The 21,033-nt window shown below is 40.5% G+C and overlaps 1 protein-coding gene across 2 annotated transcripts in view; it reads left to right on the top strand.

Moving 5' to 3' along the window:
* The window catches only part of bcar3 (BCAR3 adaptor protein, NSP family member), a 130,407-nt gene that overhangs the window by 60,449 nt on the left and 48,925 nt on the right, over positions 1–21,033 (top strand). For both annotated transcript variants that reach the window (XM_051652771.1, XM_051652772.1), the window contains one exon: positions 5,449–5,791. In XM_051652771.1, coding sequence (XP_051508731.1) covers positions 5,449–5,791 — 343 coding nt within the window. The remainder of the gene's footprint in view (positions 1–5,448; positions 5,792–21,033) is intronic.

The raw sequence follows: 21,033 nt of genomic DNA, 5'->3' as shown, positions 1-21,033 counted from the left end.
TGGATGAGTGAAACCAGGGGGCGGAGGTGACTGTGGTTAGTTTGCAGGTTTAAACACCCCACCAGAGCTTTACCAGGGAGTTTTCATCACATTCCACTCTTCACAGATGCTTTGCTGTACAATCAGGATCGAAAATTAACTTTTTGCCACACTTGCCAGTGACAAGTAACTTGAGAAAATGTATTGGTTATACATATGTTTTTTTACTGAAATTTTGTATTATATCCTTGAAAGTATCTTGAAAGGACAAAGGAATTATTTAGCTGTTTTCCCCTTTCTTTCTGACTTTCTTTCTTCTATGGAGCACAAAAGGATGTGTTAGGCAGTATGTTAGTCTCAGTCACCATTTACTTTTATAGCATCTTTTTCCATTCAATAAAAGTGAATAGTAACTGAGGCCATAATTCTGTCCAACATTTCTTTTTGTGTCCCACATAGAAAAAAGTTATATGGGTTTGATGCCTTTTTCACGCATCAATAATTGGAAGATTTTCCTGATGATTATTGATATACAGTATATTTGGATTTTTTTTCAGGTATAAATTAGGCTGCTCGTTGCACAATAGTCTTTTTTCTTTTCAAACATTTTTCCCAACACAACTTTGGTAAAGTGTGAATGACAGGGCTAAATTAAAGGTGATCACACACCAAACATGTCTGGTGGACAACATGATGTATTCTAAAATTAGAAACAATTATTTTCTATGAAGATATGCACACACCGCCAACACTCAGCGTCAAAATTCTGAAGTGCCACGGAGCACAACTTGCATAGTTTTCCATTAAATTTGGCACAAATCATTATCAAACGACAAAGATTATATACTCTAGCCATTGCTGGTTGATATATTGTGTATATGTATCTTTCATATAGCCAGTGTATTTTCAGTTACAAGTATGTTGTTTTGTGGTTTGACAGCTTGAATGACAGACCTATTCAAGGCTACATACAGGGAAATTGCATAATAAACGTCACCATTTCTAATCGTTCAGTTTGCGCAGTTACACCAGATTCATACACTAATTCATCAATATCACTTTGTTCATTCTCGAAGTACAAAAACCTTTGGAAATTTGGATTGCCATCTGCTGCGTCGCTTCAGCTCATCCTGTGTGTGTGTGTGTGTGTGTGTGTGTGTGTATGTGTGTGTGTGTTTTATACCTTTCCTGACCACGACCTGCTTTGGCAAATGTTATATCACCGTCTTGTGGTCTCCCAGATGCTATTACGCCAGACTGTTAAACAGAGGCCAACTGAGTGAGTTGGAAAGCATGCAAATTATGCTACTAATTTAAATGTTGGCTAATTTGAATATATAGATACCTCAAAAATATATCAATAAAATAATGTGAGGAATATATCGATATTTTATGACATCCCTATTATACCTGTATTTTGTTAGACCGCCTTTAGCTTTGATTATGGCGCGCATTCATCGCGGCATTGTTTTGACAAACTTATGCAACGTCACAACATTTATTTCCATCCAGAGCTGCATTAATTTTTGGCTGAGATCTTGCATTGATGATGGGAGAGTCGAACCACTCTGTAAAGTCTTCTCCAGCACATCCCAAAGTCTTTCAATGGGGTTAAGGTCAGGACTCTGTGGTGGCCAATTAATGTGTGAAAATGATTCCTCATGCTCCCTGAACCACTCTTTCACAATTTGAGCCCGATGAATCTTGGCATTGTCGTCCTGGAATATGCCCATGCCGTCGGGGAAGAAAAAATCCATTGATGGGATAACCTGGTCATTCAGTACATTCAGGTAGTCAGCTGACTAAATTTTATTGCCGCATAATGTTGCTGAGCCAAAACCTGACCAATTGAAGCAACCCCAGATCATAACACTGCCTCCAGAGGCTTGCACAATGGGCACTATGCATGACTGGTGCATCGCTTCATGCGCTTCCCTTCTTACCCTGACGTGCCCATCGCTTTGGAATATGGTAAATCTGGACTCATCAGAACACATTACCGTTTTCCATTGTCCAAAGTCCAATCTTTATGCTCCCTAGCAAATTGAAGTCGTTTTTTCCAATTAGCCTCACTAACAAGTGGCTTTCTTGTGGCCACACAGCTGTTTAGTCCTAGTCTTGTAAGTTCTCGTCGCATAGTATGTGTGGAAATGCTATTTCTTTCACTATTAAACACAACCGTGAGTTCTACTGTCGATTTTTTACAATGTGGCTTCACCAATCATTTTATTGATCTCCGATCAAAATCATTCACGATTTTTTTCCGACCACATTTCTTCCATGAAGCTGACGGTTCACCACTATCCTTGCAGGTTTTAATAATGCGGTGGACAGTTCTTAACCCAATTCCAGTGATTTCAGCAATCTCCTTAGTATTTTTTATTTTATTTTTTTTTTTATTTGGAATGCCCAATTCCAAATCCCTAGTATTGTTTCAAACCTTTATGACTTTCTTGCTTTCATGAAACCCAAATTGAGATTTTATGCCGGATTCATACATACTCTGTGAGCGGGGCATGAGTGAGGCGTGAGCAACGCGTCACATTTGGGCTTTCACATTGGCCGCGTCTCTTTTGTAGGTTCCTACGGCAACGGCGGGCAGTCACTTGCACTTGTTTATCAGCATACTTGGTGGTAATTGGTTAATATACCAAAGCGCATTTCAAGGCAAGTCAGTCCACTCTGCGGTCATCTTTGGAATACTCTCGGGCAGGCTGGGCAGCTTTTTCTTTGTTAAGAAAGTACATAAAAGTACAGATCCTGTCTACTTGAATTTCCAAAATGGTTGGTCATGATTACGATCAAAGAACATATTTAAAGTCAGCACTAAAATCTGACAACAACAGTATCATCAAATTTGCTGCTTTACATCATATTACAGGCTGGATCAGCTAATGAGAATGAGCGTTCTTAAGTTGATTGACAGGCGATGTCTTTATCTAAAAGGATAAAGACATCTTTTCTTTACTTAATTATTTTGTGTTTGTTTGTATGCAGACCTATACATTGTAGTGTATCGTAGGTTCAGTTTAAATATTCTTTATTTGCTTTTGCATCTTTTCTATAATCTCCTGATTATTTTAGTTTTATGCTACACCCAGAGCCGCTGAGTTAAGCGTGAGCCGCACTGCAAAAATAGGCTATACGGCAAAACATTCCACTCCCCGCTGTGCCTCACGACTCATGCTTGCAATGTGAAGGATCTAATCTGTTAATATGGTGCCGAAAAGAAAACGCGCTGCTCATGCCCCGCTCATGCCCCGCTCACGCCCCGCTCCGGCCTTAGGCAGAATGCTACCCCATCATTCACCATTCACTTTCATTACATTTTGTTTTCCATAAAATGAAAGTGAATGGTGACTGAGGCTGTCAGTCCCTAGCATTCTGTCTAACATCTCCTTTTGTGTTCCATGGAAGAAAGAAAGTCTTACGGGTTTGATGACAAAATTTACATGTGAACTCCTTTAAAAGTGCAAAATTAAGTCAGCACGCCTGCCGTCCCCGAGATCATAACTTTTAGTATGTTTATTGAGGGGGTTCCAGTGGAAATCAGGAGAAATCAATGGGTGTGTGAGTTCACTGACCCAGACACTGGATGAGTGTGTGTGTGTGTGTGTTGACCTTTTTGAAGAATGCTGTTAGGGCTATTCGGAGTACACATACACACAGCAGAGCTGGTGTTGCCATCACTCTCTTTTGTGCCTTTTGTGGTGAGTGAAACTCAATCTTGGACCCTGACAGCATCTCTGTTCAAGATCTGGCATTAAACCATGATCTAATTCCCTTTGCAGAGGAGAGAGGGCTGGTTTCATACTCACACACAGACTACTGTAAAACTGTGAACCCATTCCATTGAACACTACCACTTATCACCCCAAATGTTGTTCCTCTCTTCTGTATAGCTGTGTAGAAACTCAGTTTGGTTTAGCAGCACCATGTTGTTTTTGTTTTACCATAAATTGCAGTGCAGGAGTGTATGCAGAATTAAACAAATAGTTCATCCAAAAAATCCTAAACTTAAAATTAATTTACTCACCCCCATGTCATTCCAAACCCATATGACTTTATTTAATCTATGGAACACAACATTTTGAACAATGTTAAAACTGCTCCCTCCTATACGAAAGCATACAGCAAGGACTGTCAAACTCCAAAAAGAACAAAAGTAGCATAAAAGTAGCATAAAACATTTACATACAGCTTTTTAAGTTGTTTTTCCACTTATAATATAGCTCTCAAGTATTATTTGCATATGCGCATATTCAAACGTTAAGATATGTTGTGCGTGGTTTAACCTAAATGACACCAAACTCTATTGATTCTTATGTTTTCTAACTGATCGTGATTGGACTTTCAGCTAAACAACTTCTTTTGCATTTCATGGGGAAAAAGGAATAGATAATGTCAGAATTTTTATTTTGGGCAAACTATCCCTTTAATACTGTAGCTCTAACACAACAAAAAGAGTAATGCCTTCAAACTAATCTAGCTAATCCATAATTCCATAAAATCTGTCTCCACTTTCACTGCACCAATTAGTGGTCTCCATGCAGCTGTGGAATGCTGAAGTAAACATGCTTTGAAGACAACAAGGGAAGATCCTTATCTGTTCCTGTTGTGGTCAGACTGAACGGAGTTCCCTCTCAATTTCTCTTTTTTGAGAAATGACAATGTTTTTTGTTTCTTTCTTTGGCTACTAAGAGACGCGTCTGTCAAACAGTGATGTGTTCAAAGTTACCTGTGCCACAGGGTTCAGAATTATATAAAAACCCTACCTGCTGATGCCCCCGTGAAACAATGTCAGAAGAAATAACATACAGTTAAATTTCACCTTGTCTGTGTTGTCAAAAATAGGTTTAAACACATACAACCCTACACAAATAACTTTCCAGAGTTATATAACTTCATTTTATGGGAATAGATTCTTAGAGTGGAATAAAGTTGTGTAGTCTGTGCTGAGGCATAGCAGTTATGCACTTAGTAACACATGTAATTAGTGCTATTTTGGGCAATTTGAGTTTGAATCTGGCTGGCAACATTTCCTGATCCTGTTTATTCCTAGTCTCCCCATTATTTCTTCCTGTCTCCTCGGTACCAATGAATAAAGAGTGGCAAATAGGCCTAAAATTATTATTCTATAATAATTTCTTCTGTGCTTGATGGCATAGTTCACTCAAAAATGAAAATTCTGCCATCGTTTACTCACCCTCATGTAGATCCAAATCCGTGTAACTTTCTTTCTTCTATGGAGGATATGTTGTATGGCCTAACATCTCTCTTTTGTGTTCAATAGAAGAAAGACCATCATACGTGTAAGTAAATGATGACAGAATTTTCATTTTTGGTTGAACTACAGTATCTCTTTAATAACAGCTATTGATACTGTATGATAGTTTGATAGAGCACCCATATCATGTAGAGTGTGTTTTTGCCATTTATTCAGTGTTGTCTTTTATTACTGTTATACAGAGCTGAGGATGATGGCAGAAGGGAGATTTTCCAGTCTGCCCAGGAACATGCACATTGGGCGGCAGTGCCCACTGGCCTCCTCTATGGATCTGCTGAGCTCACGGCCCTCTGTAGTCGAGATGACGGCCAGTAGCTACCAGGGCATCTCCATCCATGGCACACTGCCTCGCAAGAAGAAGAGTGGCTCTGGTGCCCACATGAGGCAATGGGAGATGAATGGAAATGTGCCATCAACAGCAGCATACCCGGGCCGATATCGACTGCCTCCTTCACCGCTAATACACAACATTATTGAAGAGCACCAGGCTTTCTGCTTAGACAGGAATGGCAGCATGGCATCCAGGTAAACAATACACAACCTACAAAACACAACGCTACAGTGTCCAAAAAAGGACAACACACTGGCTAGCTGTTTGTTATTTAACAACTGTTAAAACTAGAAAAAGTCAGTCTTATAGGGATAGTTCACCCAAATATGAAAAATCTGACATCATTCACTCACCCTCATGTTTTTTTCAAACCCATATGCATGTTAGTCTCATTCAGCATTCACTTTCATTGCATCTTTTTTTCCATTCAATGAAAGTACTAGTACTGGCAAAACATCTACTATAATATAATGAAGTATTTGCTTGCAAAAATTGTGTTTTGTCAGAATGCACGGCTACTTTTTTAATAGTCGTCAATGGGGAAAGAGACTTTTTTGTCAGCATAATGGTGCAGTTATGTTATCTACCAGCAGGGGCAACTGCCAAAACTAACCAGCAACCCTTAACCACTGGAAAACACTCATTCCACACTGTAAATTCTAGTGCCTTTGACTGGGCCAAGCCGGTAAAAAAACAGGTCAACTCTTCCATATTTCACCTCATAGTCTAGAAAAGTCTAGAGGTCAAGAAATAGTTGCAAAAAACAAAAGTTACCCAGTTGTTTCTGTTCTATAGACCCAACAGCGTTCTCAGTCAGATATTTGATGAAGGAAATATTTACATGAAGCTCAACATCACTTTCTGCCCACTAGCATGCACTGTTATTACATGTTTAGATAATGATTTAATTTGGCGAAGAAATTGAAGTAAACTGTAAACTGACAGCCACCTCATTGACTTAGCATTCAGATAAAGTTCATATAAATTTCATAAAAATCATATACTGCTCTTCCCCTCTTCTTATAGTAAGAGTACTGGTATAAAATAAAGAAGTAAAAGGCTACAGTCAGAACTAAAACAGACTTCGAAGGACAAGGCCAATGTTGAGGTCTAAATAAAGGTAAAGGTTAATCAACAACAGCAACTGGACCTGCATGCTCTTCATAGCTAAAAATATCTAAAACTGAAAGAATGACAAATGACAGTGTGCAAACGAGCAAGCCATTTTAGTCACTTCACTGTTATTACAAGTTATTCTCACCCCAATGGCATACTGTGAGAACACTCATCAACATGAATGTAAAAAAGGAATAATCAATATCTGCCGAATATCATTATACAACACACTACAACACACCTGTAACTACTTAAACATAAATAATGATATAATGTTTAAAATGTCAGATTACAGAACAGGACTGCTTAGTGAGTACTGACAAAGTCTTTCTAGCAAGTCAGTCCACTGGTGGCCATCTGTGGAGTGCTCCCGAGGAGCTATTTTTTTGTAAACAAGCAGGACACAAGTGCAGCTGCTATCTACTTGATTGGGGAAAGATCGACATTTCTATAGTTACTGTAAAATCTGACAACACTGGTATCATAAATTGTGCTTCTTTACTTCAGATTACGCTAACAAATAATTTAGTACTTAGAAAATATTGCTATACTTTACTAAAATTCATCATCAGTGATGTATCATCTGAGAATCAGCTGCATTTTAAATAATTAAAAGCCTTTTGCCAATAAAGTAATAGTTGAATATCAACAACATGTTACAACACAACTTTTATGCCTGAGTCAGTAGCACCATCCTCTATTTTAATAGTATTACAACACTCATACATACATAACATAAATGAAATTGTTGTCCATCGGAGTAGGTGACACAGAACCAATCTCTAGCATTGTACTGCCCTATCTAGATAACTTTAATGTCTGACGCCAGAAAATAGGACAACTCAGATAATAATCACACAATACAAGCTGCTACTGTCTAAGTCTCTTGCCCAGGACCATCTCCATCTTCTCATCTGTCTCGTTCCTCTTGTGACTCGTCTCTGTCTCTCTTACTGTCTACCTGTCTCTGTGCTGTAGCTCTAGGCCTGTTTGACTGGATTGTCCTCACTGACAGACTGATCTTATCACAGTCAGCAACAAAGTAGTTTGTGTTTGCCCCTTGTTTATGTAGACTGTCATATCATATAAAACATCTCACCCTCAATAAAATACCTGGCAGATAGGCCTATAATAAAATAATATGTAGTGCAACAGTACAGGAGCGGAGGTTGGGAAATTGCCAAGGCGCTATCGTATTGGCAACACAATTTTATTAGAAAACATGGCTAATTATGAAATGCCATTGGAAAAAGATGCTTTTTGTCCACATAATGGTGTAGTTATGGAATCTACCAGTAGGGTCTAACTGCCAATGCCAACTAGCCAAACCTTGGTACACAGCAGTCAACACATACAGAATGAGTATTTAAATATTGTAGCTCTGTGGACAGCAGTGTTATAGATTCTAAACATCTATTTGTATGTAATTTTTAAGTATTTCACAGTAACTTTCCCAGGATTAGACATAATACTGACCATTAGGTGTGGGCGATATGACCAAAATCTTATATCACAATATGAGTAATTTTATATCACGATAACGATATACACTATATTGCCAAAAGTATTCGCTCACCCATCCAAATAATTGAATTCAGGTGTTCCAATCACTTCCATGGCCACAGGTGTATAAAATGAAGCACCTAGGCATGCAGACTGCTTCTACAAACATTTGTGAAAGAATGGGCCGCTCTCAGGAGCTCAGTGAATTCCAGCGTGGTACTGTGATAGGATGCCACCTGTGCAACAAGTCCAGTTGTGAAATTTCCTCACTACTAAATATTCCACAGTCAACTGTCAGTGGTATTATAACAAAGTGGAAGCGATTGGGAATGACAGCAACTCGTAAAATGACAGAGCGGGGTCAGCGGATGCTGAGGCACATAGTGCGCAGAGGTCGCCAACTTTCTGCAGAGTCTATTGCTACAGACCTCCAAAGTTCATGTGGCCTTCAGATTAGCTCAAGAACAGTGCGTAGAGAGCTTCATGGAATGGGTTTCCATGGCCGAGCAGCTGCATCCAAGCCATACATCACCAAGTGCAATGCAAAGTGTCGGATGCAGTGGTGTAAAGCACGCCGCCACTGGACTCTAGAGCAGTGGAGACATGTTCTCTGGAGTGACAAATCACGCTTCTCCATCTGGCAATCTGATGGACGAGTCTGGGTTTGGCGGTTGCCAGGAGAACGGTACTTGTCTGACTGCATTGTGCCAACTGTGAAGTTTGGTGGAGGGGGGATTATTGTGTGGGGTTGTTTTTCAGGAGCTGGGCTTGGCCCCTTAGTTCCAGTGAAAGGAACTGTGAATGCTTCAGCATACCAAGAGATTTTGGACAATTCCATGCTCCCAACTTTGTGAGAACGGTTTGGGGATGGCCCCTTCCTGTTCCAGCATGACTGCGCACCAGTGCACAAAGCAAGGTCCATAAAGACATGGATGAGCGAGTTTGGTGTGGAAGAACTTGACTGGCCTGCACAGAGTCCTGACCTCAACCTGATAGAGCACCTTTGGGATGAATTAGAGCGAAGACTGCGAGCCAGGCCTTCTCGTCCAACATCAGTGTCTGACCTCACAAATGCGCTTCTGGAAGAATGGTCAAAAATTCCCATAAACACACTCCTAAACGTTGTGGAAAGCCTTCCCAGAAGAGTTGAAGCTGTTATAGCTGCAAAGGGTGGGCCGACGTCATATTAAACCCTATGGATTAAGAATGGGATGTCACTTAAATTCATATGCGTCTAAAGGCAGATGAGCGAATATTTTTGGCAATATAGTGTATATATCACGATAATGATATATATCACGATAAAGTAAAAGTTTTCTGGAAAATCAATAAAAATTGGTTTATATATTAAATAACCATATTGTAATGCCTATTTTTGGAACTCTTTTAAAACTACTTCCTCTTTATTTGAAATAAGACAAACAAAGTCTAAGTAAATAAGTATGTTTTCAAAAATCAACCTCACCAAAATGCTAAATATAACAGTATGCCACATTTCAGTTAAAAATGTTATTTACCAATATTATTTTTAATAGGCCTATTATAAACTTTGCTCAGGAAACTTAAGATCTTCTCAAAGCAATCCAACAAAGAAAATAAACACTTCTTGAAGAAAATAAATACGAAATAAATATCACTTATAAATTAATAAAAGAGTTCATCTTTTGGCTTTCATAATATTCTTTTGTGTGCTTCATTTTGAGGTGGTAAAACAGATTGTTTGTATTGTGAGTGATTATCGTAGTGCGAAACAGTTTGAAGAAAAAAAATTCTGCTCTGTACACTGTCACACCTGTTTTAATAACAATCTCCTCTTCATTTTCTTGACCTGTTTCAGAGTCGTCCCTTTTTGTGGAGATTTCTTTCTCCATTTGGGGTTTTCCTGGGTCAAAAATGATTGAGTAGCATGAGCACAAATATTGGAAAGCCTGTTGGACTAGTGCGCACTTTGGAGCTCCAAAGCCAGTGCACGCCACAGTCAAGTGAAACATTTGCGTGTCAGATGAGAAGAATATTTCACACTTTTAAAGCAACAAATGCACGATGAAGGTAATTCAATTTGCTTGTGCGGCCACAGAAAAATGTTCAATGCCAGAAAAACCCTGTCCATGTTTCTTCAATTCTGTCCGAAATCGCCTCTAAACACTTTAGTGCACTATTTTGGGTGTCGACCATTTTGTAGTGGTGTCCGAATTCATTTCCTACATCTCGTTCACAACATTTGTTCACTCATTCTTACCCACAATGCACTCTGATTTCGAATGTACAGCCGATGTACACTCGCCGATGCTATCTTGCCCATAATCCAACACGGGGAGGACTGATGCGCAGGGAGAAAGAGCGCGAGTGGGTGAGAGACGGAGCGCGACAGACGCCAGTTTACAGCTTCCTTAATTCCTGCAATGTTTTATTTCATGCTGGTTGTATTGTTTTACTTTTTGACATATCAATACTTGATTAAAAATAACATAATAAAACATAGCGATCCAAAACCATACAGATAAATTGAACAGTTTGATTAAAATACAGATTAAAATATATTTGATATTAGCTATTATTTTTTTACATTTTGCCATTAATGCTAAGTGATTTCTTTCTTCACTAACTCACTGAGGTGTCTGCGCACAGTGAAAATAATTCAAATATTCGGTTATATCACATGTACTTATTCGTCTAATAATCAGTGGATGTTGTTATTAATAACTTTGGTGCTGTATTACAGTCGCGTGATGGTGCTATGCACAGATGTTATCTCTTCTCCGTGCTCAGGAATGCTGCCAGTTTGGATGGGAGAGTGTCAAGATGCTAAAATAAATAAATACAATAATGTACACTTGTTCAAATGTTTTTATTCTTGTTGGCAGTTTTTTGCAGTATTATTTTAATAATTATGAAAATATATTGTATATTAAACATGACAAACAGTATGAAGATTTATTGTATATATACCAAGTATTATTATTGTCCTACATGTAAGGTAAAAGTACATTTGGTTGAACTACGTCATCTCCAGCCCTCTCTCCGATGCTCCGTGTAAACGTCAGCATTCGAATTCACTCATCATTTCGTTCACCCCTTGCCTGATATAGTACACTGACAGACATCCACTATATGGGAAATAGTGAATGAGTGAACAAGTGAGCGATTTCGGACACATCTTCAGTCTCATGTGAAGACCTGCCCACTGATAGATACGCTCACGCTGCGCACATGGATATTTACATATTGCGATATACACAATATAGCAACATCTTTATCGGTTGACACTTTATATCATAGCCATGATATATATCGTCATGTCGCCCAGCCCTATTGACCATAAGACACAACATTGATAAATTAAGATGCTGTTATCTTCATCTGTAGGTACAACTTTTACTAGAAGCACAGCAGAAAGAGCAGAAGATAGACTAAAGAGGGTTCATTTATATAAACAAAAGAGTGTGATTATGTGTGTCTGTAAATGCATAGGTTTGTGTTTGTGTTTCCGTATAAGACTGCATCTGTCCCTTGACATTTGAAGGTTACCTAATATTGGACTACTATTTCATTGCCACAAAGCCGGCAGACAGAAAGCAGGGGAAAAATGACCTCAGCATACAAAAGAAGCTTCTCTGGACTGGCAGCAGACTTAGTAACGATAACCAGAGCCCCAGTCACCGTAACAACACCTTATTGCGACAATATGTGATATGTGGTAAAAGAAATACTGTAGGTAGAGCATAAACTCTGTTTGTGTGTGTAAGAGAGGGAAAGAGAGAAGAAAACTACAGCACAGAAAAGGATAAACACTTCTCATTCTGTCCCAAGTAATTCTCAATGGTGACATCTACATTAAAATAACCCAGAAGCAATAACTAAGAGGCCTTGGAATTTTTAAGTATTAGATTTATCAGGGTCTAAGACTCGGATCGCATTGTGATTAAATGTAAGACTGCTGAACATTTGGCTGCAGAACACTGCATCGTTTAAAATGTGTCTGTCTGCAGGTGAGTAGATACTGTGAACGGAACCTGAGATATGATGCCTGGGGAATTTTTATGGTCCTTTGAAGAAGATCTACCCAGCAGGACTTTGCTGAACTTTGTCTGTGCACATTATGTTGCTCCTTGCTTAAAACTGACATGAAGTCCTTACTAGGCATGACACAAAGCATCAAGTGATCAAAATATGTCTCTTTAATGTGAATATGTGTTTTTGAAAACTGCTTTGACCATAACAAGTGACGAGCAAAATTTTTTTTGACATTAAGAGACGATCTTGGTTTCTATTTCTGTGAAGGCATGCTAGGTAACCCTGCCCACAGTGCAATTTTATGGCCCAAATCTTATTCCGCTCCTCATAACTGTATGTTACACATCAAACATGTGTGTTTGAGTGTGGACAGATAAATTACTTTTTGCTGGAAACTTGTATCATGCCTGGTTTGTTAATATTTGATTTTTGTTTTGCTATGAGTGAAAACTCCACAACAAACGTGTATAAAAGATTTTGCTGCAAGTGTTAAGTGTTATTGACCTGCATGTGCAAGGCAGCTGTTCTAACACAGACACACACATGCACTGGGCCTTCACAGGTTAAAGTGAGGATTGTGGATTTATAGCTTGACAAAGAGATGAAAGAATTTTAGGAGAGAGAGAGAGATCGGAACAGAGATTGGGAGAGACACACAAAGAGAGGAAAAAAAATGAAATGGATGGAAGACAGTGCCATTTGATTTACTTGTTAAAGCTGATTAAAGTGCTTCTAGCTGTTGAAATAACACACCTAGCAACCTCATAACTACACAGTCTCTGGATGTATCACTGTTATCTTTGTTCCAGTCTTTGTTCAGTCTGCCACATGAGAGAGATGACACATTAAACATTAGGCACACTCGAAGGACAAAACTAAACAAACTGTACACCTGTGAGTGAGTGCCCATGATGACCCCTGTCCACCATCGAAAGCACCTACAATGGGCACGCGAGTGTCTGAACTGGACCTTGGAGCAGTGGAAGAATGTCGTCTGGTCCGATGAGTCCCATTTTATTCTACATCACATGGATGGCCGTGAATGACCTGGGGAAATGATGGCACCAGAATGCACTGTTGGAAGACAACAAGCTGGTGGAGGGAGTGTGATGCTCTGGGCAATGTTCTGCTGGGAAACCCTGGGTCAGGCCATTCATGTGGATGTCAATTTGACACGTGCCACCTACCTAAACATCGTTGCAGACCAGGTACACCACTTCATGGCAATGGTATTCCCTGATGGCAGTAGCCTCTTTCAGCAGGATAATGCGCCCTGCCACACTACACACATTGTTCGGGAATGGTTTAAGGAACATGATGAAGAGTTCAAGGTGTTGCCCTGGCCTCCAAATTCTGCAGATCTCAATCCGATTGATTATCTGTGGGATGTGCTGGACCAACAAGTCTGATCCACGGTGGCTCCACCTCGCAACTTACAAGACTTGAAGGATCTACTGCTAATGTCTTGGTGCCAGATACCACAGGACACTTTCAGGGTTCTTGTAGAGTCCATGCCTCGGCTGGTTGGTGCTGTTTTGGAGGCACGCGGAGGACCAACATATTAGGCAGGTGGTCAAAATGTTTTTGCTCATCAGTGTACTTCATCTATAACTATTTTGAACACCATTCTACTTATAGTAATCACCAAAGTCATCATATATAGAGTTTTTGTGACAAAGACAAATGTGTAATATTTGTACTTTTAAAAATCCATTTGTCACTATGCAGTACTATTCAAATGAACCATAAAAAAGGTGAAAAACAATGGTGAAAAAAAAACATTTGATGACCAGTCACAGCACATGGGGTGGGAATCAGCAGGGACATTCTTATATCAATATCTGAGTTGCAATACAATAATATTGCAATTCTATATGTTTAGATTCAAAATTGTGACATAATGCAATCTTTTACTCACTTGTTTCACTTTCATCTTCATTGGATTTAAGTGCTTGGTGCAACAAGTGCTGAACTTACTGCTTTACTTGATCGTAGAGTCATAGAATTAACATAGATACGTGTCGATCATAAAAAAATGTGAGGGAATAGCATACCTTTGATAAAGAATAGAAGTTATAGACTCTTATTCCTGGCTCATACTGGGTTTGCATTTAGGTCAAATAAAAATTTAATGTTTGTTGAACAGATGCTGCAGTATGCATCATCTTCTCACATACAGTACTTGCTTTTAATGGTGTTTAATCTCCTTTTCCCCTCCAAACATTTATATGAATAATGTAACAAAAAATATGGAATATTGGTGTTAGAATATTGATACAGTATTGAAGTATTGAGGTAAAATATAGCAATATTTTGAAATAGTGTTTTTTTCCCCTCACCTCCAACAGCTCTAAAAATATTCCCTTATTGGGCATCTCTAACTTTTCTAAATTGATTATGTCACCCACCTGGTGACATAAAATGTATAATAGCAATGATATTAATGCCTTGCATGTGCTAGCTGATCTTGTAATAGTGTTATGTAACCTTGTTAGGGGTTGCTAAGCTCGACGGAACCCAAACAGTTCATCCAGACTGGTGGTGGTCTAAAGGACTTCCTTTTGCTGATCTGACATGAAGAATTAGGTTTTTGTTGGAGTCCTCTCCAACTTACTTCTATTCTCTTACACATGCACACACAGGGAGGCAAAGTCTGGTTGGTGCAGCCACTGCTTGTCTCCATCTGACACAAAGGTTTACACATCCTGTCTTTCACTACTTATTAACAGTAACTGTATATATATATATATATATATACACACACACACACACACACACACACACACACACACACTGGCGGTCAAAAGTTTGGAATAATGTACAGATTTTGCTCTTATGGAAAGAAATTGGTACTTTTATTCACCAAAGTGGCATTCAACTGATCACAAAGTATAGTCAGGACATTACTGATGTAAAAAAACAGCACCATCACTATTTGAAAAAGTAATCTTTGATCAAATCTAGACAGGCCCCATTTCCAGCAGCCATCACTCCAACACTTTATCCTTGAGTAATAATGCTAAATTGCTAATTTGGTACATAAATCATTTGCCATTATATCAAACACAGTTGAAAGCTATTTGGTTCGTTAAATGAATCTTAACATTTTCTTTGTGCTTGTTTTTGAGTTGCCATAGTAAGCAATAGACTGGCATGTCTTAAGGTCAATATTAGGACAAAAATGGCAAAAAAAAAGAAACAGCTTTCTCTAGAAACTCGTCAGTCAATCATTGTTTTGAGGAATGAAGGCTATAAATCAAATCAAAATCAAATCAAATCACTTTATTGTCACACAGCCATATCCACAAGTGCAATGGTGTGTGAAATTCTTGGGTGCAGTTCCGATCAACGTAGCAGTCGTGACAGTGATGAGACATATACCAACTTACAATAACATCAAATTAACACAGCACAATTTAAACATCTGATATACACATAATTACACTCGACAATATACAAATAATAACATACACTGTACAGTATACAATACGCACTATATCGATACACATTATTCAATAAAAATAAAAAATAAAAATATATAAAAAAGTATATATAGTATATATAGAATGTACAGCATTGTACTGTATTGACATTCAGGCTGCCGGTTGATAGTCAGTTGTTAAGAGAGAATATAATATAATAATAATATAATTTATGACAGTCCAGTGTGAGATATAAGAGTAAGGGTAATAAAGTGCAGTGCTGATGAATTTTGATCGTGGGAGATCAAGAGCTCAAAAGTCTGATTGCTTGGGGGAAGAAGCTGTCATGAAGTCGGTTGGTGCGGGTCCTGATTCTGCGATACCGCCTACCTGATGGTAGCAGTGAGAACAGCCCATGGCTCCGGTGGCTGGAGTCTCTGATGATCCTCCGAGCTTTTTTCACACACCGCCTTATATATATTTCCTGGAGGGAGGGAAGCTCACCTCCGATGATGTGTCTGGCAGTTCGCACCACCCTTTGCAGTGCTTTGCGGTTGTGGGCGGTGCTATTGCCGTACCAGGCAGTACAATATACAGTGCTTGAAACTGCCAAACAACTGAAGATTTCATACAAAGGTGTACACTACAGTCTTCAAAGACAAAGGACAACTGGCTCTAACAAGGACAGAAAGAGATATGGAAGGCCAGATGTACAACTAAACAAGAGGATAAGTACATCAGAGTCTCTAGTTTGAGAAATAGATGCCTCACATGTCCTCAGCTGACAGCTTCATTGAATTCTACCCGCTCATCAACAGTTTCATGTACAACAGTAAAGAGAAGACTCGGGGGTGTAGGCCTTATGGGAAGAATTGCAAAAAAGTGAGAGTGGGCAAAGAAACACAAACATTGGACAACAGATAATTGGAAAAGAGTTTTATGGATCTTAACCCCATTGAGCTTTTGTGGGATCAGCTAGACGGTAAGGTGCACGAGAAGTGCCTGACAAGACAGCCACATCTATGGCAAGTGCTACAGGAAGCGTGGGGTGAAATGTCACCTGAGTATCTGAACAAATGGACAGCTAGAATGCCAAGGATCTGCAAAGCTGTCATTGCTGCATGTGGAGGATTTTTTGATGAACACTTTGAAGTAGTTTAAGAAGTTCTGATTTTTTTTTTCAAATTGTAATAGTACATTTTCACATTATTAATGTCCTGACTATAAATTGTGATCAGCTGAATGCCACTTTGGTGAATAAAAGTACCAATTTCTTTCCATAAGTGCAAAATTTCTGCATTATTGCAAACTTTTGGCTGCCAGTGTGTATATATATATATATATATATATATATATATATATATATATATATATATACAGTATATACACAATGAGCGCCATGGCCTAAAAATCTCAGCTAATGTCTTCCTGCATTACCCAGTGGACTTTAGTAGTATTAATACACAGAACCACACTGGCCCTGTTGTCTTGGCTGTGAAGTGAACTTTCATTTAGGCCTTTAATGGTGTGTGTGTGTGTGAGTTGGTTTTTGTGGTTTATGAGGACATTTTTTTAGGTTACAAACTAGTAATGTGTATTATGTTATAAACGTCATGGTTCCCGATGGAGGGAACGAGACGTTGTGTCGATGTAGTGACACTAGGGGTCACTGTTGGGAGTCCCAAACACCTCTGCTTTTTTGAAAAAAGGCCAATGAGAATTGGCGAGTGGAATTTGCATGCCACTCCCCCGGACATACGGGTATAAAATGAGCTGGTATGCAACCATTCAGGTTGTGTGCTGAAGAGCCGAGACCAGGTCCCGGCCATTTCAACGGGTAGTTCAGCGTAGTGGCAAGAGGGACACAATGTCTCGTTACTTCCATCAGGGAACGGAGGTTACGAAAGTAACCATGATGTTCCCTATCTGTCACTCACTCGACATTGTGTTGATGTAGTGACACTAGGGGTCCCTATACAAAACACCACAACTATCTGAACTGTGTTACGTGAACTGGCGGTGTGTGATGGGCAGACCGCTGTGTGCCTTGTAGCCAGCGCACCAGGCCATCACGTAACCTCCCCTAACGCTCTTATGAGCATCGAACGGTCCTACAGGAACAAGTCGACTGCCCAACAATAGGGACAGGCTAGCCCAGCCGAGGCCTCTTTCTCTCTTTTTTCTCCCCAAAAAGGGTGGAATTGTTAACCGACTGGGAGCCATAAGTGTCTGTGTCGGGGGGTGGAATACATCACATGGTCTTCCCGAGTCTTGTCGGAAGTATGTCATGTGGTTGTTGTGAGGAGCATGAGATCCGAGAACCACATCTGGGTGGGCCAGTAGGTTGCTACTAGGTCGACCTACTCCTCGTCCTCCCTGACCTTGCACAGGGTCTGTGCAAGTAGGCTCACTGGGGGAAACGCATATTTGCGTAGTCCAGGGGGCCAGCTGTGTGCCAGTGCATCTATACTGAGGGATGCCTCGGTCAGGGCGTACCGAAGTGGACATTGGGAGGATTCCAGGGAAGCAAACAGGTCTACCTGTGCATAGGCATGTACACTACCATCGCTGTGTTGTCCGTCCGGACCAACACGTGCTTGCTCTGGATCAGCGGCCGGAACCTCCGCAGTGCCAACGCAGCCGCGGGTCAGTCTAGGAGCTGGCGGCTGTGTAGCCATTGCATCTAGCGCCCTAGCCCGTCTTGGAGGTGTCTGTTGTAACCACAACACAACTTGCCTGGAGACCTGCTCTAGGGGAACCCCTGCCCGTAGAAATGCAAGGTCGGTCCAAGGACTGAAGAGGCGGTGACAGATCAGCGTGATGGCCACGCGATGTGTCCCGCGGTGCCATGCCCATCTCGGGACTCGAGTCTGAAGCCAGTGCTGAAGCGGTCTCATATGCATCAACCCGAGTGGTTGCCATATACCCCAGGAGCCTCTGAAAAGGTTTCAGTGGAACCGCTGTCCTCCGTCTGAACGCCTTCAGACAGTTCAGCATCGACTGCGCGCGCTCCTTCGTGAGGAGCGCTGTCATCGAAACTGAGTCCAACTCCAAGCCGAGAAAAGAGATGCTCTGAACCAGGGAGAGCTTGCTCTTTTCCCAGTTGACCCAAAGCCCCAGTCAGCTGAGATGCCGGAGCACGAGGTCTCTGTGTGCACACAGCAACTCTCGAGAGTGAGCTAGGATTAGCCAGTCATCGAGATAGTTGAGGATATGGACGCCCACTTCCCTTAGCGGGGCAAGGGCTGCCTCTGCGACCTTCGTGAAGACGCGAGGGGACAAGGACAGACCGATGGGGAGGACCTCGTACTGGTACACCTGGCCTTCGAAGGCAAACCACAGGAAGGGTTTGTGTCGAGGTAAGACCAAGACGTGGAAGTACACATCCTTCAGGTCTACCACCGTGAACCAATCTTGATGCCGGACGCTCGTTAGAATGCGTTTTTGTGTCTGCATCTTGGACGGGAGTCTGTGCAAAGCCCGGTTCAGTACTCGCAGGTCCAGGATTGGTCGCAACCCACCGCCTTTCTTCGGTACGATGAAGTAAGGGCTGTAGAACCCTTTCTTCATCTCGGCTGGAGGGACAGGCTCTATCGCGCCCTTGCGCAGAAGGGTAGCTATCTCCGCATGCAAGGTAGTGGCGTTCTCGCCCTTCACCGAGGTGAAGCGGACGGCACTGAACCTGGGCAGGCGCCTGGCAAACTGAATCGCGTAGCCGAGTCAGACGGTCCGGCTCAGCCATCGCACACAGTTGCGGCACCTAGACAGCACATTTGCGCTGCTTACAGTGTTTTCTCTTTTTTTTTCTCCCTTGGCTGAGCCAAGTTAGACAATGACTAGCATGGCACAAGCTGACAGCACACCCTAGCCAGTTTAGGCGATGACTAGCATGGCACAGCTGACAGCATACTCCAGCAACCACCTGAGCAATTGTATGATCAACTGAATACAGAATACAGAAGGAGGCAGAGTTCTGGGTCTCAGGTCCGGAGACATGGGCAGAACCGTGTTAGTTGGGTTAGGAAATAGGTGATCCTTATTGAAATACAGGAGAAGTAAATAAGTGAAGATTTGTTTTTTTTTGTTTTGTTTTTTGGATAGCACATTTGCACTGCTTTGCAGTGTCATAAGAGGTTTAGTTGCTCGGCCTAAAGACTCTGCAGTTGCAGCACCTGAACAGCATATGTTCTCAGCTGGCCAAGTAGATGACAAGCATAATGGATTATGATTGGACACCACTAATTAAGAAGTGTAAGCCACAGAGGGAATATTCTACTATTTTATATCTCGTACTTGAACAGTAGGTGCGATCATGTGATACAGCCTCAGACTTTATTGGTATATTGGTATGAATTTGTTGCTGCATTACCCGAGCAGTATGTCTTTCAAAGCTTATAATGCTTGTCGTGTGTGAGTGACCCTAGATGATACATACCGATTGATGCAAATCGAATGTACACCTAACTAAAATGATGGACAGGAGTATGCTGACCATGCAGATAAAGTCATCAAATCCACAGGATCTTATGGCATAACTATTTGTTTAAAATGCCAAAGCATGCAAAATACAGCCTTACGCCCAGTTACGGAAGGAAGCTTCCATAATAGTCTGTCTGATATTACCGTAAGAGGGTCCGAACAGTATATCTCTGGAAGATGCCTAGCAGCAAGGGTTTCTGCAAGGGAAAACTCTAGACTGACACTGAAAAGGTGGAATAGAAGCTGCATCTAAAACCGTGGTTCTCAACCCGGGGTGGGGACCCACTAAGGGGCCTCGGCACACTTCCAGGGGGCCTCATTTATTAATTTATTAATTATTTAGATAAGGAAGATTATTATTATGATTTAAATATTTATTACATTATATACTTACTGAAAATGCTAAAATTAATACTCCCTTCAACATCTTGCTTTTAATGAAGGATGTACAGTTCTAGACGTACTGGAGTACAAATTATAATGATTAATAGTTTTAATCTATTGTCGAGAGTAAGTTTTATTTATTTTTAATTTTAATGTTTTTTATTAAAACTTGAAAACAGCTTTGTCATCATTACAGTAGAAATAGAGGAATATCTTATAATAATGAAAAATACCCTACATGGATGGCCATTGAATATTTTCTCTGACAGCGGGGGGCCTTGAAGTCAAAGGGTGGAGAACCACTGATCAAAATACATTCAGGTAAATTTTCAAACAGATTAATGGTATTCAGTGGGCATGCATGCATTTATACATCAATTATGTTGCAACAATTAATTCAATTTTATGCAAATGTGTGTTAAGATTTGCCTTAATGTTAAAAATCACAGCTGATATTACTGAGATGAAAAATGGGTGCAAAAGTCCCCCTAAAAGGATCTAGACTGGCCTATGGTTTA

The sequence above is a fragment of the Myxocyprinus asiaticus genome, chromosome 24, assembly GCF_019703515.2.
Source record: "Myxocyprinus asiaticus isolate MX2 ecotype Aquarium Trade chromosome 24, UBuf_Myxa_2, whole genome shotgun sequence".
NCBI classification, from domain to species: Eukaryota; Metazoa; Chordata; class Actinopteri; order Cypriniformes; family Catostomidae; genus Myxocyprinus; species Myxocyprinus asiaticus.
The sequence above is the reverse complement of the archived record's forward strand: the minus strand, read 5'-3'. Positions and strand labels throughout refer to the sequence as shown.